The sequence below is a fragment of the Vigna radiata genome, chromosome 7 (genome assembly GCF_000741045.1).
Source record: "Vigna radiata var. radiata cultivar VC1973A chromosome 7, Vradiata_ver6, whole genome shotgun sequence".
Taxonomy (NCBI): Eukaryota; Viridiplantae; Streptophyta; class Magnoliopsida; order Fabales; family Fabaceae; genus Vigna; species Vigna radiata.
Window position 1 is genome coordinate 42,967,575 of NC_028357.1, and position 25,762 is coordinate 42,993,336.

The following is a 25,762-nucleotide window of genomic DNA, read 5'->3' on the forward strand; positions in this document are numbered from 1 at the left end:
TTGGTTTTCTTCTTCAACTCAAAAGTAGGTCTATTAATTTATTTTAGGCTTAATACTGTTTTTGATCCCTAGTTTGAGAGGTTTTGTTCAATATGGTCCTACCTTTTTTTTTAGTAACAATTGATCCCACTTTTTGAAAAAACCGTTCAATTGACTCCTTTTTGGTTACGACGTCAATTTTCTAACGGTGCTGGTTATGACGTCAACAAGTTCTTTCATGCATTCACCTATCCAAATGTTATTTTAACAGTCCTGACATAATGTTATGTTAAAAATCATGTCATCATCATATACAATAAGGACTATAATAAACAATTTAAACTTGAATATGGAACCATTATGAACAAAAATGACTCAATTGAACAGTTTTTTCAAAAGGTGGGATCAATTGTTATGAAAAAAAAAGGTAGGACCATATTGAACAAACCATTCCAAACTAGGGACCAAAAGTGGTATTAAGTCTTTATTTTATATAAAGACAAAGTTTTAATACATAATATATTGATAATGATAAATAGTAACATTTTTTTTAAATATTTTCATATTTTACTATTCACTTTAGCTATTTTATTTGAATATTGTAGTTAAAGATACAGTATTGATATCGATCAATAAAATTTTTGTTAAATTGAATTCCTTTTTATAATATTCAAATTAATTGAAACAATAAAAATACGATATTTACTTTAAAAAATGATGTTTTTACTTAATTCTATATGTTTTGAACATATTTAAGACGTAATCTAAGTTGAATAGTAGAATATACAATAAAAAATATAATAACTGAAAATAAAAATATAAAGTAATTGATATACGAATACAAATTACAAAAGACTAAAATTAATAAAAAATAAAATTATATATGAAAAAAAATATAATAAAATAATTTGAAAATGATATAAAAATATCATATTAAGATGTTTTTTGTTTTCAATCATTTTGTATTTGACAGCCCATTGAAAAGCAAAAGCAGCCATCAGATGGAACCATACGTCATTCTATGTCTCTAACTCAATCATTCACTCTCATGCTCTATGTATCCATACTTGTTTATATTCATGTCTCAAGATATACTTCAATTTTAATCAGTCATATACTCTCTTAATTGCATTAGACTAATTTTGTTATTCACATCAATACAAAAATATAAAATAATGGGAATTTATTATAATAATACATTATATACAAAAATATAAACTCTCCTTAGATGATGTTTGTGTTCTTTGATGTCAAATATGGAAAAACAAATAAGTCAAATCATAATTAATCAGTATTCCACATTATAATTTCAATTATGTGACTAAAAATATAAGATTGAATGTCTTGTCCACATTCTTATTTAGGTATTTTGCATTTTGGAGTATTATCATTTAATTGTTGATGCACATATATACCACATCCTCGATAGTAAATTATTTAATAAAAGATTATTAAAAAAAATTGAATGTCATTAATATATGTTAAGAGTGTTTGACTACATTGTAAGAGCAACCAGTATCATTATCGATATTTTGATGATGAAGACCCACAATGTTAACATAGTTAATTAACATTTGAAGTGATATTAAAATATTAATACTTAAATACTTTAAATCTAATTTTTCGTCAGAAGAGCATAATTGATAAGCTTAAACAAACCTTCAATTAATTAGTCCTTTAAATATTTATGACTTCTTTTTATACATGATTGTAATTCTTGCTCTTAAGATGTTAATTTGTAATTTACATGAATTGTTTTTTCAGTGAGATATTACTTTTATTCAGTTAACTGTTGCAGTTGCATGTTTATTGTTTTAAAATAATGCAATTATGTTAACTTATTCAAGATACAATTACTTAAAATAAATGATAGTTTACCTTTAATTTGTTAATCTTTTTCAATACTAAGTTTTATAATTTTTTTCATTTAAATATGAAATTTATTTCAATTTTAATTTATATTTTTAAAAATTAAGTTTTATAGACATGGATGAATATAAAATAATTGATGATTATTTTATAAGCAGGTACACCCTATTAGTATTGGGACAAACAATTTAAACCGATGGGAATGATAGATATATATTTTAACATTTAATCATATTTTGTTTTTATCGTAAACATACTTTGATAAATCTCTCTCTCACACACACACACATATATATATATATATATATATATATATATATATATATATATATATAATTTTATCACATTATAATTATGAGTCATAAATTTGTTTTTTCATTTCTCATCACTTTTTTTCTAAATATAAATAACTTAAGGTTCTATTATTTTTTCTTTTGCTTATATGTAACGGGGGAAAATGGTATAAACTTCAAAATATAAGTGAACTTTTAAAATATAATAAAACAATAATTTGTTTATAATATAATAAAATAATAAAACTTAATTAAGTTTAATTATATCATAAATCTTCTCTCATTGGTGTGTAACAAATTAAAAGATGGGGGAGACAAGGAAGTAGTAGATGTCGAAGTTGAAAACAAAAACACAAAAATACAATCATACATATCATCTTATTAAACATCAGATTAAACGGTAGCTAAAGGAAAACAGAAGTAACAATCAATAGAATAAATTCTTTTAATGGTGGTTCGATTAAAAATATTTAATTTAATTAAAAAAATAATAAATGAATAAAAGAACAGTTTTCTTATTATTTTACATTTCTTTTAACTAAACAAAATGAAAATTAAATAAGAGATTTTTTTTCCTTCGTTTCTTTTGATTCTAAATATTCTTATCTTTACAAATAAAAATATTCGTTTACGTCAAAACTCAACCTAAGATATAATTGTATATAGAGCTAAATTGCATACACTGAATTTATAAGTAAAATATGTCAACATTGATATTATATATATAGTTAAACTGTATACTGAAATAAATATTACATTTTAAAGTAAACAATATCAATATAAATATTATAGTATATGCTGTGTTATTAATTAATTAAAAGTTTTTATATTAATATAATTATTAAAATATGAATATTATACTAGATTAAAAGAAAATTTAAAAACATCACAAGAATATGATTTTCAAAACCTAAACTTGCATAAATTAACTTCAAATCAATCATAAAGAAGAAAAACTTTAAATTACACACCAGACTGAGTTAATGGACTCTTATTAATGTATCATTCTATTTTCCATTTATTTACAAATGGAGGGGAAAGTAGAAAGGAAATTAAGAGCAATAAATTTAGTGTCACATTATTGAGATTAAAATAAACACTTCATTTTGGAATTATAAGTTTGTCCGTTGCATAAAATATTACAAAATGAATGGGAAAATTATATGCCCGCACAATTATACATTTTCTTATAATAATAAAGTAAATGTAATACTTTATTTTTCAAAACGAATATAAAATGAAACAACACTGGGGGTAAATGTTTTTTAGTTTCTAAAAAACTGAAAATGATCTATGTCCACCAGAAAAATATGTAAATGGTTATTATTATTTGTTTTGAGAGATTTTAGATTGTGATGGAAGGAAATGCTATAAAAGAATAGAAAGAAAGAGGAAAGTGATATACTCGACAAAGCACAGTTGATATAAATTAATAATTGAAAATGTCACAAAAAAGCATGTTTACTACTACTTGCCTAGGATTAAAACATACATGCAAACAATCTCAATTGAAGAAAACAAATGGTTTTACAAATAATAGGAAAAACAAACAACAGCAATTCAAATCAGGAGAGATGAGAGTGGTTCCTTCGACATCCTCTCATGTCGATTTTGACCATATATTCCTCAATCTTTTAACCTGCAAAACATAGGACGTGATATACAATGAGACAAACTTTTCAAGTTCACGGGTTCAAATATGCTTACTTTACTCATACCAAGTACAAAATAAATCACCATTCCATAATTCCACGTGATCTATTCAGTGTGCTTCATGAAAAAAGAGACAGGGAAAATTTGGAGAAAAAGAATGTCTGGTTTATGTCATTATTGAATTGTTTAAATTTAAACATTGAAATTAATCTTTGGTTGATTTGAAGTTATCGAAAACTTTTTTCTTGCTTTTATGACACAGTCAACAACCTATAATAATACTTAGAAAACGACATCCAGTCATGATCATTGCTTTGAAAAAAAAAAACTTGAGGCTCTCGGTCACACAGGCTTAATAACATGCATGGTGTCCCAATTAGCTTCCCGAGGTAGAGATTGTAAGAAAAATAATACAAGACAAGGTAGATATATAAGCATGCATGGTCAAAGGTTACAAAGAGAAGAATTCAAAAGGAGAAAACTGAAGAGGATTTGCATAAAGAAGTAAATTTGGTTGTGGTGGTGTGCAGAAAGAAAACGAAAGGAAAAGCTGATGGAGAAAAAGAGATGAGAAAATGATGAGACTTAACTGGTTTAGAGGGAGCAGGTGTAACCAGGAGGAGGAGACTTGCCACAAGCCACAAGGAGCTGAAGGGCAAGAGGGACATAAATGTTGAGGTTGAGAAGCTTGAGCTTAAGAGTGGTGCAAAGGCACACTGCAGCTTCAACCTCAACCAGTCCTTGAAGCACTGGACAGCACTGGTTCGCAGCCGGGTCTCCCACACCAACGTGAACCAACCCCCCAAGCAGATCCACACAGGCACCCAGTTTCAGAGTGTCAATGGGGCACGTAGCCTGTGCCGGAGACTTGGGTGGCGGGCATGGACTGTTCCCTCCCTTCCCCGGAGTGGTTGGTGGGTTAAGTACGGGCGGGAGAATCACTGGGGGATTCAATATTGGTGGAATAGGGAGTGAAACAGGTGGCTTTAGAATTGGAGGGACGGTGACGGGAGGGACGGTGACGGGAGGAACGGTGACGGGAGGCACAGTGACCGGTGGCTTGACAATGATGGGAGGGAGGGTGACTGGGGGCTTAACAACGGGTGTGGTCTTTGGTTTTCTACTTGGCTTTTGCTTCTTCGGTTTCCCACAGTAGCCACAACCTAGAATGGGAGTGACAGAGGAGATGAAGAGCATGCAAAGGAAGAGATAAGCATAGATCTTTGAGGACTCCATGGTTAGAAAGAAAGAAAGAGAGAGAAGTGAAGAATGCAGAAGAAGAAGTGAGAGGGTGGAGATATATAAGAAGAGAAACAAGGAGAAGCAAACAAAAGAGGGTAAGAGCAGATCACGTGAAGATGGGGCTAGCTACGCTGAAAAGGCAGCTGCCAAGTTTTGCAAGCTGGCACACCTTACAACACACATAGACACCATGATTAACATAGAATGAGTTCCCAAAATTTTAGTTGGCTACTTCTTCATCCTGCTTCCACTTCCTGTATCTGCGTGGCCGTGAAAACCCCGTCAAAGTACAAGCTTCTGTTATGAAGCTTAGCCAAAACCGTACCTTCTTCATCTTCCTTACGCACACCACTTTCTTCCCGTTAACGTCAAATCTTTCCTAACCCTCATTATTACTATCTTTTTCTTCTGACTTCACACTTAAGATAATCCCAATCATCAAACTCTTCATCATTATATCACCAATCCAGAACACCATTTTTATTTTATAAAAAGTATATAATATTTCATTAGACACTGCATTACAAAAAATACTGAAATTATCCATATATATATATATATATATTTATCGATGAATCATCGTATCTGTTGATAAATATTTTTGATTGTATTATTACTAATCAATTTTTCCTCATTAGAAATCCGACTGAAAAATAATGTTCACTAACGAAATTTTATTGTTTTGGACGGATTATGAAAATAAATAATCCTGTTGGAAGTCCACGTCGACTAGAGATAAAATCAAATTATAATATATAAATGATGTGCAAATCTCACTTTACAAACCAATTTTGTGAAGTTGAGTTAGGCTTAAAATCCACTCCTATCAAATACCGGTTATTTTAAATTTAAATCAACTTTGATTTACACAATTTATTTTTATATTACAAGTTAACTTTATCTTTAATTAATATAAAACTTCCTATATTACAAAATTGTAAAACTCAATTTTCTTTTTATTTGTCGTACAAAAGTAGTCTGTCATTTGGTATACGTTTCATATTTCCACGACATGTACACTTTCTAAAAGAATAAAATTTCTTAAATATTAAGAAATAAAAATTGACTATTAATTTTTTTAACCCGATTAAGATTAAAATATGTATACTAATTAAGTGACGTTTTCAAAAGTTATATAATTTAAAACTATTGGTATATTACTGTATGATCTAAATTTACTTTTTCTAATTGTCGTCCAGAAGTACTGTCTCGTTGTACCACTTATACAAATTTCAAGATAATGAACTCAATCCATGCAAAATAAATGACAACTCTTTATAAATTTATAATGATAAAATGGTACTGATAAAAATATTTTTTTATATTTTAAAAAAAGAAGAGAAGAAAAAGGTAATAAAGGATTATATTAAATAAGAATAAAAATAATTTTTGGTGTCAAAATACTATTGTAAAAAAAAGAGTTCATGCAAGATAAAATTAAAATGTTATCAATCAAAAGATATTTTCAGATTATCTTTATCTAAATGATCGCTGTCTAACCAAATATTGTAAAATTGTATGCATAATATGATAATATATTCACATTTAACGCATTGATAATATATGTTATATTGCATTCATTATCTCGGTAAGTTTTAGGACGGAATTTCATCTAACTCTTTTTTTTTTTTTTTTCACAAAATTCAATTTTTTTAACTTATGACGAAAATAGGACCATCAGATATTAAGCATTTATTTCACTTCAAACTTGATTTTACCAATAGATTAATTGTGAAATGCGTATGTGAAAAAATATAATTAAAAATGAACAAATTAATTTATGAATAAAACATATATAAAGCATTCTATCAATTAAATACAATTGTTTTTAGTTAAGTATGTCTATTCCTCTTTAGCAATTCTTAAATTTTACGTAAGCTTTTCAATTTTTCTACAGTTCTTTATTTTTTGTCAAACAACCATATTTAGATCAACGAAATTAACTTTTAGTAAATATAATAACGTTTTAATTATAAATTTTAGACTTATTTATATTTTTACCACCAAAAAGTTTTATCGTTTCACAAATTTTGTTACTAAATATTTTTTTTCCTTACAACTTTTGTCCTTTAACTTGTAAAATATCTTGAAATTTAACCACCACAATTAACACAACTTGTGCCATTTTTCTGAAAGTCGCCAGCCAAAATGACATCCTATCATAGTAGAGTCAAACACTTTAGTCATGTTCAACAGTTGTTGGATGATTATTTTAAAACAACTTTTCACATATTTTAGTAATGAAAAATTATATGATTATTTTATATATAGAAAACACATGACATATTGTTATAATTATTTCAATGTATTTACGAATATTAATTTTAAAATTGATGTACAAACTGACATATTTTACATTAGTTTTTTTTTTTTTACAAATTAAAAGTAAAACAAATGAAATATATACCCACACACTCGTACAAGATGTATCAGTTTTAAAGAAAACTATATCCATTATTTATGTTATGTAACCAATGTGATATCGATACATGTCCATTTGAAGTGGAACCTACCTCCCCTACGATGTCAACTAAACCAATATTCAGGACCAAACTCCTCTATATATAATATCAGGTTTGATCCAATAGTCTTTAAAGTGGGTTAGCGAGACTGAAGGGGGAATAATCTACCTTCATATACAACAAAAGCTATTAAGATATGTTTTTTTTTAATATTTATGAGTAAAAAAAAAAAATAGTATTATAAGATTATTATACTTTTCTGATGACATATTTATAGATTTTTAGACTTATAAATATATATGGTATAGATTCTATATTTTACTAAAAATATAGTTTTATTTTAAATATAAATCGAATAGATACACTAATATATATATATATATATATATATATATATATATATATATATATTAAATTTAAATATAAATAGAACTTCTATATTATATAAAAATAAAAAAATTAAACATTAAAAAAATCTTTAAATTCGTTGCTACAAAATTTTGAATTGAAAGTTTATAAAAGAAATTTATATAAAGAAAATTGTTTTTTATAGGATATATATATACACAATAGGTAAGATTTATGATGCTATATTTCTTATTTTTAAATAAGATATTCTGTTATTATTTTAGACTTTAACTTTATTGTTATTTTGTATTAGTAGATCTCTTTATTGTATTATTTTGTTCATTTTTAAATAAAAACATTATTATTTTTTTTAAAAAAAAGTTAAATTTTTATTGTAGTTCATCTACCAATTATTTATACATATCCCATGATTTTGTCATTTTAATAAATGACATAATTTGTCTAAAATAGTCCATGTGGAAAAATCTGTTTTGCCCTTTAAAGAAAAGAAATGTTGGAGACGCAATAGCATCTCTCTACATAAATGGTGGAGGAGTTGAACTAGCGTCTATGAAGGGTGGAATTGATGGAGTTTCAGAAACCTCTAAATCTTAGGTTTAGAGGTTCTCACATATGTTGTTATTTAATTAATTATTTGATATTTTAGAAATAATTTCCAATACTTGCATAACAATAAAAGAAACCATTTCTATCGATTTCGCTCTTATCTTATTAAACATCTCTATAACAGTAAAGAAAACACTAGAATATTGTAGGTTGAGCTTCATTGTGTACTAAAAGAGTGTTTTGGAATGGGTGAGTGCAAGAAATGTTTTTGCATTTTGAATTTTTTAAGCATTTGTTATCTAAGTTGTATAATATGATTGTCTGATAGGATGGTTTTGTCTATTTGAAATTTTAGAAGTATTAGTTGGTTAGGGTTAAATGGAGATTAATACTAAAGATGATTGCCTTAGGGTCGAGGAAGATTATTATTAATTGGATCGTAATTAGATTAATGTTAATATGAAGTTGATTCTAAAATTTATAAATACAAATTTGAGATATTGTAATAGAATAATTATTTTCATTATACATTTATTGTTAATATTGTCATATTATTATTGACATTCGGGTGTCTTCTACAAAATCTTGATCTAAGGGTTTGGAGTTAGAAAAGTGAACAAAAAGAAGAGTTGACCTAGGCTTCATAAATAAAAACATAAGTAAATTTTCAATTTTTTAGAAGTATATCTGTTACTTGAAATATTCTTTTCAATGTGATTTTTGTGTATATATTCTCAAATTAAATAATTGGACAAATACATTTAATTCATTTGCCCATTTTACTTCCAAATTCAAATGCTATCTTATATTGCATCACCGCCAACGGTAAATAGGACTTTCACCGGTAATGATAATAGTTAGTTGGAGTTGGTTATTATTATCCCTTTGGTAGAAAGGTAAGTTTATTTATAAAACTTTTATTTGTTTAATATAGCAGAATTCACATGCGCATGCTTAATCATACAAAGCTGCGAGTACATTCAAAGTGATGGTGACAGGAAAAAGCCTGCATGGGATTTGTCACATTCACGTAGTTTTTTTTTTCTCTTTTATTATTATTCTTTATTGTTTTTACTAATTTTGTATTCATCCATGTTGTAAATGAAGAGACACCATAACTGTGGTAATTCTGTCATAGTTGAACATTATCAAGTATTGTTGAGATGACTGTAAAGATTTCATCATCTATAAATGATATTACTCTCCACTAAGAAATGTCTGACAAGTTTCTTCATTCATAACCTCTTTTGATAAACATAAAACATTTTAAGACTTTTGTTTTTAGGGCAAGACAATGTGACAAGTACAATGAATTCAGGAGTTGGAAAGAGAGTACAGTGTGGTCTTGAACTGAAAGTGAAACTTCAAATGCCAACTTAGCAAGCTACATAAGCAATTGCATTCATTATATATATATTTGTATGTATATTTTTGTATTTCATCATATCACTTTTTCTATCAAATTACCACAAAACCTTATCTTAAAATATATACACCTATTTTTTTAATCTTGAAAAAGCATCCTATGAAGGATGGATGAATAGATGCTAAAGACACCAATCAGCATACACTCATAAATCCAGAGCTCAGGAATAAAGTTAATTGGATACACATTCTCAAGAGACAGAGGGTCGTGGAAGTTTCTGATGTATATAATATAACTTTCTTTATGAATTCCCTACCAGTTATGATGAGCAAGTGAAATGCTATAAAAGGGTCAGCAGTTGTCACATGCATGCTGATCCATCGTTGTTTTCTACCTTTATTTAACAAAATAAATTTCAAGTTGTTGAATAGAGAGAGAAGTAGCTGACAGGTAGAAATAGGTATGTATATGAGGAATTCAAAAGGTTACAGATGAACAAATTAAGCAGAAGAGAAGAACAAAATGAAGCATATAGCTTTCATCCCAATCCTTTTATAACTAAGCTTCCACATGCAGCCCCTTTTAATACAAAAAACTTAACAATGAATGAACTAACCACAAAACATCACAGTTTTATACACAGTTTAAAATATGATTGCTAAAGAAGAAGAGGACAATATTAAAATTATTTTATGTTTCAGATGTTTTGTAATTCAGGAATTTTGCTTTTCCAAATATTTTAATAGCAAAAAATTGAGTAAATATACTATTTATGTTCTTGGCTATTTTGTTTTGTCCTAAACCAAATATAATAAAATTGAAATTGACTAAACAGCTTTGTGGTTTAAGTAAGTAGCAAAGAGGGAAAAAAATATTTATTAATTAATCACGTTTTGAGTATGAGCTCTGCCCACAAATTTTGGGTTCTCACGTAAGTTTTTCTCTTCGAAAATGCCTGCCGACAAGGATGTGAATTTATATAAGGAGAGACAATTATTCAAGAACTCCATTTCTCTCAAACTAGTGATCCACAAAATAAACCGATTTTAATTATTGATTAAAAAAAGTTAATAATTGAAATTATATGTATGTATTGTAAATTTTAAATGCATTAAGATACCAACAATAGCCTATTTTTTTTTTTTTTTATCAATGATTGAAATTAATAATCTTGCTTTTATTTTGTTGAACTCAAATAGTTTATCCTTTATTCAATTCGAGATAGTAAATCACACATACATCTGATAAAAAAAACACACACACATAAAATTAAAACTTAAAATTTTACCCGAGGAAAAATGAATTACTTGAAAAAATCACCACTTAACATAATAACAAATATCATTGATAAGTGAAAAAAAAAAAAACTAATCCATTTATCTATTTTAATTTTGGTTTTGTTTCTTGAAAAACAAGCACCCGATTGAATCACTATCTTCTTTGTTCATTTTTTCCAAAAGCATGATATAAACATATACTTGATCAATATAATAAGAAAGCAAGTAGAAATTTACAATTCCATAAATACTAAAACATTACTAGGTTAGTGAATTTCATGTAAATTAAAAAATAATAGGAAAACAAACAGTTATTCAGTTTCAATATAGACAAGAGAAATACTATATAATAAACGCTTGTTATATATATAAAAAGTTGAAACATTGCTCTATATATTAAATTAAACTTGTACACTAACACTTGTCACTTGTGTTTTTCTACTTTCTGTTATTCCTTTATATAAAATTAATAAGTGAATTTTAAACCAAATTCAATTTGTAAAAAATTCATCAATATAAATTCTAATACATGACTTTAATATTATACTGATAAGTAAATTTTAAGTTGAAATTCACTCTAGAAAATATATTTGTAAAATGAAATTTAGAGTGAGATGTATATCGTAAATTTATGTACCTAAACTTTGTTTTTGAGTGTTGAATGAGAATGGAGGATTGCAGATGGATGGATGGATGGGAAACAGAACAGCTTGGCAGGCATGTGAGAAGAGTGGTTAAAAGATTGAGAAAGAAAATGATTATTGAGATGAAGAGAGAGAGAGATAGCAGCATGTCCATGATAGGGATGTGCGATGCTGCTCCTGTCCGTGATGGGATTCGCTCCTTCTAAAAGCTTTTAGTTTTTGTAACCTTCTGCATCCGTGAACCATCTTTCTTTCCTTTGCTGTCATCTCTCTCTCTTGTCACCCTATTTTCTCTCTGTTATACACCTCCACTATCTCACAACAACCATCTATAAATCTGTCTGTGAAAATCTGTCTCAATAATTAACGACAAACTTACTATACTTAAGCATGATTAGTGGCTCATCGATATATCTTGACATGACAGCAAAAAGAAAAAGTAAGTGAATTCAGGCCGAAGTATAGACATATCGTGGAATAGAATCAGAAATGTCCACTTAAAACTTGTTAGGATAGACTTTAATCATGGCTCTGATACCATGTTAGAATGTGAGTTTAGGCCTAACTCAACTCTCACAAAATTGGCTTGAAAAGGTGAGATTTGCACCTCACTTATATATATTATAATTTGAGTCGATGTGAGACTTCCAACATATATTCACCACTTATATTTATATATAAATCAATAAGCTGAAGTTAAACTCAATTTATGGAGACTTTTTGGAACACACATCTTGCTTGCTCTATCTAAAATATATACCTGCTATATTAGGCAAATGCAGGGTGGTGTAATTAATTTGATCTGAAAATGAAGTAAGATGTTGAAAGTTTTGTGAGCGTCTACAGAATCTAAATTTGTTTTCTGAGCACTCAGTGACAGAAGAAAGACATTGAATTTAATAGATATTAATTGGCATTTGTCGTCTGTGATGTCAAAGACTAACCATAGTCAGAAGAGTAATATAAAAAAATAAAAATGCAAAAACTAGTGGCTGTGGTGATTTCCCCGAGTGAGCCTACGTACTGCCATGTACAGAGTGTGAAATTGATTCGATGGTAACCAATGACCATGCATGCAATTGGGTTAAGTACAGCCAAAATTCATTTTTTATTTTTTGCTGAAATTTATCTTCGTAAAAATTAACAACGTATATAGACAGACACATGGGGATGGGGTGCAAGTGGGTGTTGGTAACAGATGATTCATATAATATTATATTTTGCGATGAAAATTATTGATCTTCTATGAGACAACCATAGTATGTGATATGATCTTGTCTTCTGAATTAACACAGAGCTTCCCCTGGCCCAATTCTATACCCTTCTTTCGTATTTGCATTACAACATTGTATTTGCAGCGACTAATTTATGCTTTTCGTTTGGTTGGAAAGAGGAAAGTGGGTCATTCATTCAGATCTCATCTCTATTACATTCAATCTATTTTTTTTTTTCCTGTAATTCTCAATGGAAGTTTAAAATCAAATTCAGTTTTTTGTAATTCTCAATGGAAGCTTCACAATAGAATTTCATATGAATGTAGTATTGAAGTAGTTACTCTTTATAATTGCTGGGGAAAGATGGAGTCAACTTGTGTTATAATGGTTTTTATTATTATAAAAAAGTTGACAAAATAATATTTTTTGATATGTGTCTTTAAAGACTTATTCACGGTGTCTTAAGTAAGTTTTCATGATAGAACAAAAATTTTTTAAGATTTGTTAGAATTTCAAAACTAGCGAGAAACTTTAAACAGAATATCAAGTAATTCAAAATAATTTTAGAAACTAAAAAAAGAGAAGAATAAAAGAAAAATTTGGTATGTTTTGAAATGAAAGAGGAGCTCCTAATTTATAGATCTAGGAAAATAACAGTTAAATAACATAATATTATTACAACATTTATCTTCTGGTTTTTATTGTTTTTGCTCTTTTGAATGTTGTATATAAATTCCATACTATTTGTACCACTGATATATTTCCTTCCTTGTTGAAATAATAAAAGAATGGCAATGGATATGGTACAACTATTGATAAAATTCATAATGGTAAGGATTTTTGACAGATTTTCACGGATATTGAGTATAAATATTTTATTTATTTATATAAATACCATGATATCTATGTTTTTATAATCGGTAGGTTTGAGTGAAAAGGGTGAAAAAAGAAAAGAAGAAGAAATGCGTGCTGAGATAAGGAGAAAAATTTGTGATGATTTACTCATTATGTGCAATTGATTCAGCATAATAAATTATGATTGCATGCGTACATACATAATTTGTTATGCCGAGGTACTGATCTATCTAATATCACAAAAATTTAAAATTACATAAATATATATTCATTTTTTTTCTTAAGTAAAATGAATTTTAAAAATTAAGTTGCAATATTACTTTCTTTAATAGATAAAATTTAAGAGACTAAGTATCACTAAATTGATTTATTGGATTAAAAATTTGTTAACATAATATCTTAATAGAAGTTAATTCAACATCAAAAAATTAGTAACAATTTAATATTAGATGAAAACAATAAATTTTATTATGATACACTCTCAATATAATTTTGATATCATATAAAAAAATGAATTTTAAATTTAATTCAACTTTACAAAATTGACTTATAAAATAATATTTAAAGTTACATATATTCTCTAAATTGATCTTGTCTTTAATAAATAAGAGATTTCAAATATCAATAATAAATTTTACTTTAGAAAAAAAAAATTTAAATCAATTCTACAAAAATGATTTATAAAATAAAATTTACACTTTTATATACTCTAAATTGATCTTGTCTCTAATAAATAAGAGATAGGAGGAATTTGTTGGATGGAGAAGTTAAAGTGGTAATACATGTGATACACTGTAAATAAGCTAAGTAACATGATTAATCCTAAATTGGTGCCTAAAGTCCTTTACTTTTAATTATACGTGAATCTTTGGAAGTTTATTACTTCTAATAGAAATATAAATAAAGTTTAATCAAAATACAATCTAAATAATCTTAAACTCTAAATACAATCAAAAATTACAAAAGTACCATACAAATATATTTAGGAATAAGAGAGCATTTAGAGTTTTTGTTTTTCTAATATAATTTAATATTTAAAATTTATGAATGGGTTAATGAATTAATTTTGTTCACGACATATTCAATATGGATGAACCAGATTTTTAGTAGACCGAATAGATTTGAGTTTTACTTATTTGGACAATTCTAATTTTAGTTTTAAATGTTTTTTAACCCTTAAATTATGATAAAGTAATATTATTTGAGTAATCTAAATAGTTAACTTCAAATAATTTCAATTAAACATAACTATTTCTCTGAGAAAAACTTCCTGTAAATAAGTTATTGACATCGAATTTGTACATATTATTTGATATACACTATAATTTATATTAAAAACAAAAGAATATTATTCATGTGGTATATTTTCTTAGTTTAAAATAAGCTGTACCAGCGCTTTATGTTATGAATCACGTGATGAAATGGGGCGTGTTACAATATAGTGCGTGTGATTTATAAAATACATGCTGATTTCAAGGAAATCTAATTCCATTTTAAATTCTTTTAGACATGTGTTTAATTTTTAGTACCGATAAAAAAGCTTGAGGTTAATAAAATTTGTATCTAGTATATTTGACAAAATTAACCAATATCAAGTTTTGAATTGATTCGTGGACTTATTACATTATAAATATTTAGTAAATTAACTAATATACTAGTTATAACATTCTAATTTTCATAACATTTAATTTGTCACACCTTTAATATTATAAAACATTTAACTTTTAAAAAATAACTATAAAATACTATTATAGATATAACTTAAAATACCTTCAATATTACAAATCATTTAACTTTTAAAAGATAACTATAGAATGCTATTACAGATATAACTTAAAATAGTAAAATATATACAAAATTTTACATATTAATTTTATTACACGTGTGAGATACTATTTTGATTTATAATTATATCCCCATAGAGAGGTTATGAGATACTTGTTTGATTATCTTTAAATATATTTAATAAGCCGAAATCTGTAAACTTTGTCAAGTTATTATAGGTTCGAGGAGAAAGTTGTTCTAAAAATGAATGGTAAAAAAATTTGTAACTGCTTGTTTAGTAAGAAAATTTAATAAATTAATATAGAATATAGAAGAACAAATATTAATGCAAATGATTGCCCTGATAGAAATATCATTACATGGATTTCACGAGCCTTTATAATTAGTAATAATGTATTGAGAGAGTTATTATAATTGATATTATTGGAGATAAATAGAAAGATATTTTAAAGTTTATTTGTTGATAAAACTTATTTACAATATCTCTCACTTATTAAAAGTGTCTCTCATATGTAAATAAGTCAGAAATTTAAAATTTGATTATTAGCACTAGAGATGTTTGTTATTCACTCATTTCTATGCCATTCATCTCAACTAGCAATATGGAGGTGCCCTATATATAGATGTTTAAGGTGTTGGAGATACTAATACTGTTAGGCAAAATAAAGATTATTGAAGGTTGAAGTCAACTTATACATGCATATATAAGGCACAAAGTGAAATAAAAAAAAATGTTTAAAGCTTGAAGCTTATGTAAGATTATTTTACAGCACAATTTAAAAGCGTTTTAGTATAACGTTCACAGGTATGGAGTGACATGATCTTGCTGAAATAAAAGTGTATGGATGATTACCACACAACTATATAATAATATTATATTCATTCAATGAATATTAGGTTATATATCTTTTGTGTGGGGGCATGTAGGTGATGTGATGTCCTTAAATGAAAGGGTACCCTACCCTACTGCCCATAACTGCTAATCATACACTCGTCTTTTACCCTTGAAACCAACGTGTACGTGTTCCCTCTTGGCTTAGCCCTCCCAATGCATCATGATGTGTTCCTGTTCCTTAGTTCATAAAGAAACCCCTATTCGTGTCCCTTTTCAATATATATTGGATTCAACCTGTACCAGCTACTCATACACATGCTTCTTCACTTTCTGCTATACACTATTTAGTGCAAGGAGGAGCAAAAAATAGTAGTATTAATTTAATGAATGAGAGAAATTAAGATTTTGTTTAATTTACGATTAATATATATTGAGTTTAATATTGATTGGATAAGAATTTGTTTTGTTTTAACAAGTATGATTTTGTTGTCCATGTTTTTTGGCAAATTTGGTGGCACCGAAAAAGCCATGGTAGGCATGAAAAAGGGAAGAGGCATAGTTTCCTTTTAAATTTCCAGATGTCGTTTACCCCATTTTTGGACTCTAGATCAAATCAAATGGCCACTTTGTTTTCTGTTCATTCTTGTCTTGGTGTTGGTGTAATTGCACCTCCTAAACCAAAACCAAAACCAAAACCAATACACAAAAAATTAAGGAATGGGTATTTTGTATGGAATGGTGGCAAGGGGAGAGGTGGTTCTGGCTGAGTTCAGCGCCACCCAGAGTAATGCCAGTGTGGTAGCCAAACAGATACTCAGCAAGATCAATGTAGGTGACGACAACAACAAAGACAGCAATGTTTCCTTTTCCCATGATCGCTATGTTTTTCATGTCAAGAGGACAGATGGCCTCACTGTTCTTTGCATGGCTGATGATGCATTTGGAAGTAAGCTTCCTCTCATTCATCTTTTTTGCAACTTGTCTTTGAATCTCATTATCCATTGTTTTTCTGTTTCGCCTTCACTACAGGAATGATCCCTTTTGCATTTCTTGAAGATATTCATAAAAAATTTGTCAAGACATATGGGCGTGCGATTCTTTCATCTCCTGCCTACGCCATGAATGATGAGTTCTCAAGGATCCTGAGCCAGCAGATGGATTATTACTCCAATGACCCAAATGCTGATAGATTGAACCGTCTCAAAGGTGAAATGACTCAGGCAAGTTTAAATATACACTTTCTCTGTAATTTCTTCTAAAACTATAGTTTTTGAATAATGACCATGTCATGATAATATATAGGTGAGAACTGTGATGGTGGACAACATTGAAAAAGTATTGGAGAGAGGTGGGAGGTTGGAACTTTTGGTAGAGAAAACTTCAGCAATGAATAACAATTCAATTCGTTTCAGAAAACATTCCCGTCGTTATAAAAATAACTTGTGGTGGAGCAACGTTAGGTTAACGTAAGTACAATAAATTCATACCTTAATTTCCATATATAATTGATTTCATGGTTTATTTATGATCCCTCTCTTCCTCCTGATGCAGGCTTGCCCTTATCATAGTTTTCATCGTTGTATCTTACGTTATACTCGCCTTCCTCTGCCGTGGTCCCTTGTTGACTAATTGCTTGAGATAAGCTCTGAAGGCAACCAAAAAGGATGACTCTGCAAGTTGCCCTCTTCAAGATTGTTCGTGTAATTGCTTTTTTGAATTTCCTTTGCATTAATTCTATCAAATCAGGCATATGGGTAGCATTTTTATGAAGGAAAGATATAACCTTTGGTGGAACCTAAATCGCAATAACAAAGTTGTTCAAAGCTTTAAGCCCTACTTAATTCTATTCACAATCTCGTACCACGTACCATCTTTAGTGAAAGCAAATATTTGAACTATTGTTTGGACACAAAGTAAATAGTATGAAATATTGGATTGAAGGGATATTAAGAGTTTTGAGTATCTTATTATTATTTTTAAAATTTTCTGAATATTGTTGTAGTAAATTTCACTCAAAAGTTATTTTCTTTGTTCTTTGATTAACAATGGAGTCATATATGTATGCATGATGCTTGAGGTCTCTCATGTATGTATAATTGTACCAACAAGTGTCTGTATAATTCGTTTATTGCATCTCTCCAGTTATGTTTATATTAAAGGAAATAAATAGGACATCACTTTTTGATTGTTTGAATTGTTTAAAATAACATGAAATAGAATACAATAAAATGGAATGCACTCCCCATATCTTTAAATATTTCTTTTTCTCCCTCCAACCGTGTGTTTAGTAGAGATAATTTTGAAAACAATATGAGTGAGTTTATAGGTTGTTTTATGAGTATCAACTCTCTTTTTAATGTTTTGAATTTTTCTAGGTTATCATTATTTTTAAGAGTAGTTTATTAGATAATTTTCTATTCTAAGACATCTCTTAAGTAGAGGAAGTTAATTAAGATAAATATATTTATACTTATTTTGAATAAATGTTGTCTGAATTTGAGTTTGAATTAATAGAAGTAAAGTGATCCTACTCGTTAAATGTTGAATAAATGATGATTGCATTAAAATGGAATTATATTTGTCTGAGATGTAATATAATGCACTGCTTATGAACTGAAGTGGAGATTTAATTGTTGGGTTGTTACTTAAAGAGTGAGATGGTATTACAATATTTCTTTGTTAAGTTGAATTGGGGGTTTCAAATAGTAATATTTAGTAAGCATGCACTTACACATACGTTAGAATGAAAATGTGTACTGTTGAAAAACATACCTTCACATTATTTTTCTCAAACAAAAAATTGTGAAACAATTCTTTTTCGATAGAATTTAGTTGAAATGACCATAATATCATTAAAAAGTGATGGTGGTTTTTCGCTTAAACAAAAATCATTTCAATGTAAATGTCCTTTTGATTCTGATGCTTAAGAAAAAACTTAACCACTTTATATGTGCTTTTATACGGAGATTTAACATTGATATGTGTACAAATATTATGATTTATATTATGGAGAATAATATTGTAATTATTGAGTTCAATTAATGAATTGATATTTTGTAGATGATGGTGTGAATAATTACCTAAATACTTTGATGTGTATGTTATGTATGTGTTAGTAGTTATTAAAGAAGTACTATTGACATGTTAAGTGTACTAATTAAGTTAAGGATTGTTGGAGAGATATATAGGTTTTAATCATACTTAAGTTAAATTGACAAATCATGGTGAAGAGTTGATAGAAGTTTTATAGACTAAGTTGATGATAAAAATCACTAGAAGTAAAAAGATATCATTATGCCATGATAGATTGTCTAATGAGATTTATACTTAGATTGTCTAATGAGATTTGTACTTAAATAATTAAATTAATGTATCGAGTTGACGACATGAATTATAGATGCCAAGTTTAGAAATAAACGAAAAATCATGAGTTAAATTTGGGAAAAAGATGTAGGGAACCAAACTCGAATTTCAAAAATGCATCTTGTTTGTTCTTTAGGAAAAATGAAGAAGCATTGACTCTTTTAAAGTTATAAATAAACTCAATCAAGAACAACAGTAACCCTTCTTTGGATTTTGTTGGGGCCACATTTCCCATAATGTTTCTCTTTAGTGGCCTTTCTATTTAAGCAATCTACCACACTCAAACCAAACCCCATTCTTTATGCTTCAGATATGCGTAGATGTGTATTTTATAACTTCCAATATGCTATTATTGCTTTCTCTCTACTTTTCTCTCTATCTTTGTCTTAGTATTGTGAGTAGAAAATAAAACACTTAAAGTACAGACAACATGACTTAAACTGCAATAACTCTCTAATCACTAAACTCAAACAAGTCGTCATTTTCGTGGTAAAATTCATATTAATGTACTTTCACCATACATTTTTACTGTATTATTCAATCATACGTGGTAAAATTCATATTAATGTACTTTCACCATACATTTTTACTGTATTATTCAATCATACGTTAAAGAATTAATTCTCTATGACATCTAAACTCTTTATAACGACAGAATATTTGAAAAAGAATAACACTTATCGCAATTAAATCCAAAAACCTTTTATATCAACAGTTTGACGTCAACGTTCTGTGTTACTGATCAACTAACAGAAACTTCCAAGTTAAAATTATTGTTGAAATCTTTGATTTGTTTGCATTGTACACTTTCAACAAATGAACGATGTTTTACCAAATGCACAATACTCTTAGCCTTGTACAGAGAAGAAATATGCACGTGTGAATAAGAAAGTAAATAGTTTAATTTATATAATGGTACTCCATAAATACAGAGCCATTGAGAAGTGAAAAATATGGAACCTTTACAAGTTGGTGAATCAATGAAAGCCTAACTAATTAAAATCATCAACCGAGAGCCAATCATTTGACTCATCTTCTGAATCCTTACCTTTTAAACGAATAGCATTCTTCCTGCCATCTCTCAGAGAACTTTCATGCAGCCGAACCCAGTCACTAGTAGCACCTTCAGGGGATGAACCCCTGATGTCCTGCGTCTCCCTGTGGCTTGATAATTTATCGGAGCTATAACTCCCATCATCCTCTAGGTCACTGAATGACACATCCTCTTCCTGTTGAAGTTTTGTACAGGAAGCAAATGAACTAGCATCAATATCGGTATCTTCTAACCATTTTTCAGTACTAACCGTGTCATCAACTTCTAAACCCTCCACTGCATTTGTGACCTCAGTCAAATCCTGGTCTTGCTCAAATGAGATACTTTCTCTTTCACAGTTCTCCCTAACTTCTTGATGTGAATCCACAGTCCCAGGTTTTTCACTTTCTTCAGCTTGCAAATTCTTCCCCTCTCCAAGTTTCTGGAGAAGCACATCTCTTGCGTCAACAATCTACAAAAAGAAAAACCGGAAAACATGATATTGCTATCACTTAGAGATTGTTGTTACCCAGACTTGTACAAAAAATAAAAGAGACAATTATCTGTCTTTATCTTCAATCACATAATTGTTGGGTGCAATAAATGGCAATCTGACAATTTGTTTATAGAACCAACACATCTGGAGAGAAAGTCATAAAATAAACAAAGACAAATGCTAAAACTTCAGGGCAAGACATAATTTATCAAAAATATTACCAGACCAAGGTGAGACTGGCAGCAGATAATGGTCTGCTATTCACTAATGTATCATATACAAGCTGTATAACCAAAGGGGGGTAAGGCTGAGGTGAGGAGAGACTAGAGGATCAATTCAATTAAGCATCTAGAAATAGAATAATGTATAGCTTGTAGTAGTGCTCTGTGTTCTCTTGGCTACAACAATTTTTTACTGCCGATGAATTCTATAGAAGTTCAGCATACAGTAACTTGTGGCTCAGTAATTCAAAAATAACATGGTTTCCTAGAGTATAGTGACTGGTCTGACTAGCATGCATAAATAATTCACATGAATACAAGTTGTAAGGGAACTTCAATACGGCAATATTGGGTAAACAAGGCTTGCCTTGGGGTTTGATAAGCACTCATAATCATGCTGATTTAGTCTTGGAAGTATAAGCAAAAAATAGATCATCCAAAATTTCTCCACGTTCATGTAACTGCAAAGATTCAGCCTTAGTGCAACGAATTCAGGTACCAGCCGTTCCATAGCCAATGCATGTTCTCTCTGAGAATTGGACATGCTAAAATCTGCTGCAACAAGTCAAATTTCAGTATTAAGGTCCACCAATCTCAATATAAATTCGGGTGGAATAAATAAAGGAAAATGAGTGGTTTTGGTTTCTTGTACTCATGCTATCTCAAAAATAAAAACGTCAAAAACCACTTTTACTAAAAGAACATTTGCTAGACTTAAAAAAAGCGATATTCTGAGCAGGACACAAGCGTTTGGATTTTTTAACGACTGGGAGTGTGAACTAGCATCGTTACAGGATTAGTTTCTGCAAAATCAGAAATGCCGAAGGAGTCGTTGAACTCACCCTCAAACATACTTAAGAGGTTAATTCAAATATAGGAAAAAAATTAAAACAACACGAAACTCGGATGACATGCCTCCAATATTTGATAAATAAACAGTACACAGTTATACAGCAGCAACATCTTCACGGTAACTTGATCACACCACATAAAATATGTAAACAAGCAAAAGTTGGAATTTTCACAAAATGAGTGAGATAAAGCTTCCATTCTTTCTAAAAATCATGAGAACCTTCCATATTAACCATGTGACTTATGAGCTTATCAGGTAAATAACAAGTAGATCCACTGCAAAATATAATGAAAAAATGGCCATAAAATTATCATTGAAATTCACGGCTTCAATATTCCATGCGACCCATATTACTTCTTTTAAGATGACACAGATCAAGTAGAAATTATTGTACTAATTATTATATAAAGTAACTTTCTTTGACAAACTATCCTAGGAACGTAGATGTTATGAGATTGTAGTAAATGTGGGTATTACTGAAAAACTAGTAATTAATATTCAATTTGCTGAAGTAACAAATGTTGTAAGACACTCAAAAAGACAAATATAAACTACTTTAATTGACATCCCATTTATCCTCGTATAGTTTTTTGAATTGACTGTAAGCTCATCTCATCCACCGTTATTACCCTGCAAAGCACAGAAGTTTTGGAAATGTAATATACCCTAGACTTATCTGAGGGGCTTTCAAGAGTTGTTTTTGTTGATATCCTGATCCTACCGAAAGGTTATTGGCTGAAATTTTTTCAACAATAGATTTGAAATCCAAACATAGCTAGCTATTACTTCACACTCCAGAAGCATGGACACCGGCATTGATTATTGTCAATAGGATTTGATGTATCATGCATTCCTACCAAGCTTGGTAAAGACAATAGTACTTTCCAGCAGAGCATGACAAACCACACATCCCTAACAATCTCTATTTCTCTACTAAACTGAACTTACTTAAGATTCGTATTTATTTATGAAATCACACAAAACCATAAGCTATACCAATTTCAATTTTCCTTTGGGTACGATGCATGCATGAATGAAATAACTCGTTAGTTAAAATAGCAATTATAAGCTTATAAAATGACCACCGGACTCACGAGATCTAACCAATTAGCCAGAGAGGCTCCACCGTAAAAACTGCACGACCACACGGTTAAATTACAAACTCTCTCATATTACACGGATGATATTCAATTGAAAAAACAGATAAACACGATCAAAACAATTAACAAATAACATGGATTATAATCGAAGCAAACTCGAAATACCGTTATGGAGCGGCAAGGGGAATTCGGTCCAGCACTGAGGACGCACAGAAATCTCCTTCACGAAACGCACAACATCATCCGTCGTTCCAGGCACCGCGTCGCCGTTACTTTGTTGCTGATCAGACTCCAACTGCAACAACTGAGAAGCGAACTTGGAGATTCCGGTGACCGCTTTGTTGGTGGAAATTAGCGAGAGAGAATTCTTGAAGCTTCCGCCGATTTCCACGAGATCGTTCCGGATTCCGGTCAGAGCTTGTGAGGAAGAGGAGGAGGAGGAAGAGGAATCAGCGGAGGAAGAAGAAGAAGCGGAAGACGAGGACGGCGGCGGAGCGAGGAAGTTGGCCACGCCGCGGAAAATATGCGATATGTCTTCCTTGACGCCGTGGCGATCGGCGGCGGGAAGCGGCGGAGAAGAGGATTGGGTAACGGTGCGGTCGTTGAGTTGAGAAGATTCCGAGTAAGAGTGGTTGGACTTGAAGAACCAAGACATTTTTTTAACTTTTATTATTCTTTTTTTGGGAATAAAGTTGTTGTGCTTCTCTACTGCAAGCAAGATGACTCTCTGGATGATAATTAGTTTTGGGATGAGTTCAACTTGAATTCGATTTCAAAGGATTTCTCGAAAACAGAACAGAGCCATCCACTCACACATAAACCTTTAAACTTGGCTAAGCTTTTTGTGTTTCATGTCTACATCAAAATATATATATATATATATATATATATATATATATATATATATATATATATATATATATANATATATATATATATATATATATATATATATATATATATATAGGATTACAAAATATTGTCAGCCTAAACTAATTTCATATTATTATTAGATCATCATAATTTTATAGATAAAAGATATTATACATGAAATTTAAATATTTATCTTTATAAAAACATTATAAGTAGATAATATTTTAATGTGTAAATTATATTTTTATTTACCATCATTCAGTTAATATTGTCATAATTCTTTTAAATTTTTTACATGTGAGAATAATATATTTTAAAATATTCTTGTTGAAAGAATAACACCAGAAAATATTTTAAAAAAACTTTAAAAGAACTCTATCAAATATAATTAAATTAATTATACTAATTTCTCAGAAAGAATATTCTACCTTTATGATTTATGATAATCAATTTACACCATTTTATATTGGTAAAATACATCAACTTAATTAAAAAGTTTAAATATAGTTTTATTTGGATTAAAAATAAAAAATTTAATAGTGTTTATCTGATAAAAAAATTAACAAAACTAATTTGTTAATGGAGAATCATAAATTAAGATTAGAAATCCTTATATGCAAATAGGTACGACGTAAATCTCGCACAACTGCAATTGCTTTTTCACGGCCTCTCTTTCTTTATGTTTGACCCAATGTCTTTCATTAATTTCTAACTGTTTTAAATATTGACTTGAGTTATTGAAAAAACAAAACTATTGTCTTATAAGGTTAGTTGAATAGGGATCATTTTTTAAATTACTAAAGTTTGTTTTTATCACCATTAGATGGAAATCAAAGAAGTTAAAATACATATTATACTTTAAATAATGAGGATAGATATAATTTAAAATAAAAGATATTAACTTAACCATATTCATATTTGATAAAAAAATATTAATTTTGATATAAGTGTATTACAATTTTAAATTTTACATATGAAATATTATTTTTAATATTTTATTATTTAGATTTAAAAAAAGTATATTATAATTTTAAATGAATTAATAATTTTAATAATTCATTATTTAGTTTATTAACGATGTCATCATTAATTACTTGTTTTATATCATTTTTTTTTTAACTTTTAGGTTTTGTTATTCACATATTTTCATAATTTTTTTCTTTTCAGTTCTTTATCTTTTATATTTTGATTCCATTTTAAATACAATTTTTTATAATATGATAGAAATATGTCAAAGAGAATTAATACTAGTACAAAAATTATATTTTATCACGTAAAAAAACGAACTATGACGTATATAGTTTTGTACGTTATAATAGGTCTACATATTTTATGACGTAGCAAAAATTTATGTCATCTGAATATATTATGGCACAGTTTCTAAAATCAGTCCATTTATTTATAAGAATATTGGAGAAAATTGTTTCGAATTCT

The 25,762-nt window shown here is 28.8% G+C and overlaps 3 protein-coding genes across 4 annotated transcripts; 1 reads left to right on the forward strand and 2 right to left on the reverse strand.

Moving 5' to 3' along the window:
* Positions 1-3,543: 3,543 nt before the first annotated feature.
* LOC106765401 (36.4 kDa proline-rich protein) lies at positions 3,544-5,075 on the reverse strand. The gene is made up of 2 exons (XM_014650007.2): positions 4,385-5,075; positions 3,544-3,780 (listed from the first exon to the last, which is right to left on the reverse strand). The coding sequence occupies exon 1, from the start codon at positions 5,028-5,030 to the stop codon at positions 4,389-4,391; it is 642 nt and encodes a 213-aa protein (XP_014505493.1). The 5' UTR covers positions 5,031-5,075; the 3' UTR covers positions 3,544-3,780; positions 4,385-4,388.
* An 11,643-nt stretch (positions 5,076-16,718) lies between these two features.
* LOC106767718 (vesicle-associated membrane protein 711) lies at positions 16,719-18,225 on the forward strand. Its single transcript, XM_014652661.2, has 4 exons — positions 16,719-17,335; positions 17,419-17,609; positions 17,692-17,855; positions 17,941-18,225. The coding sequence occupies exons 1-4, from the start codon at positions 17,107-17,109 to the stop codon at positions 18,029-18,031; spliced, it is 675 nt and encodes a 224-aa protein (XP_014508147.1). The 5' UTR covers positions 16,719-17,106; the 3' UTR covers positions 18,032-18,225.
* A 2,411-nt stretch (positions 18,226-20,636) lies between these two features.
* LOC106765800 lies at positions 20,637-24,287 on the reverse strand. 2 transcript variants are annotated; one of them, XM_014650540.2, is made up of 3 exons: positions 23,621-24,287; positions 21,870-22,054; positions 20,637-21,257 (listed from the first exon to the last, which is right to left on the reverse strand). In XM_014650540.2, exons 1-3 carry the CDS (start codon positions 24,108-24,110, stop codon positions 20,745-20,747), a joined length of 1,188 nt encoding a protein of 395 aa, XP_014506026.1. In that variant the 5' UTR covers positions 24,111-24,287; the 3' UTR covers positions 20,637-20,744. The 2 variants fall into 2 exon arrangements, with proteins under 2 accessions (XP_014506026.1, XP_014506025.1); XM_014650539.2 differs by having other exon boundaries at positions 21,870-22,057.
* Positions 24,288-25,762: the final 1,475 nt, after the last annotated feature.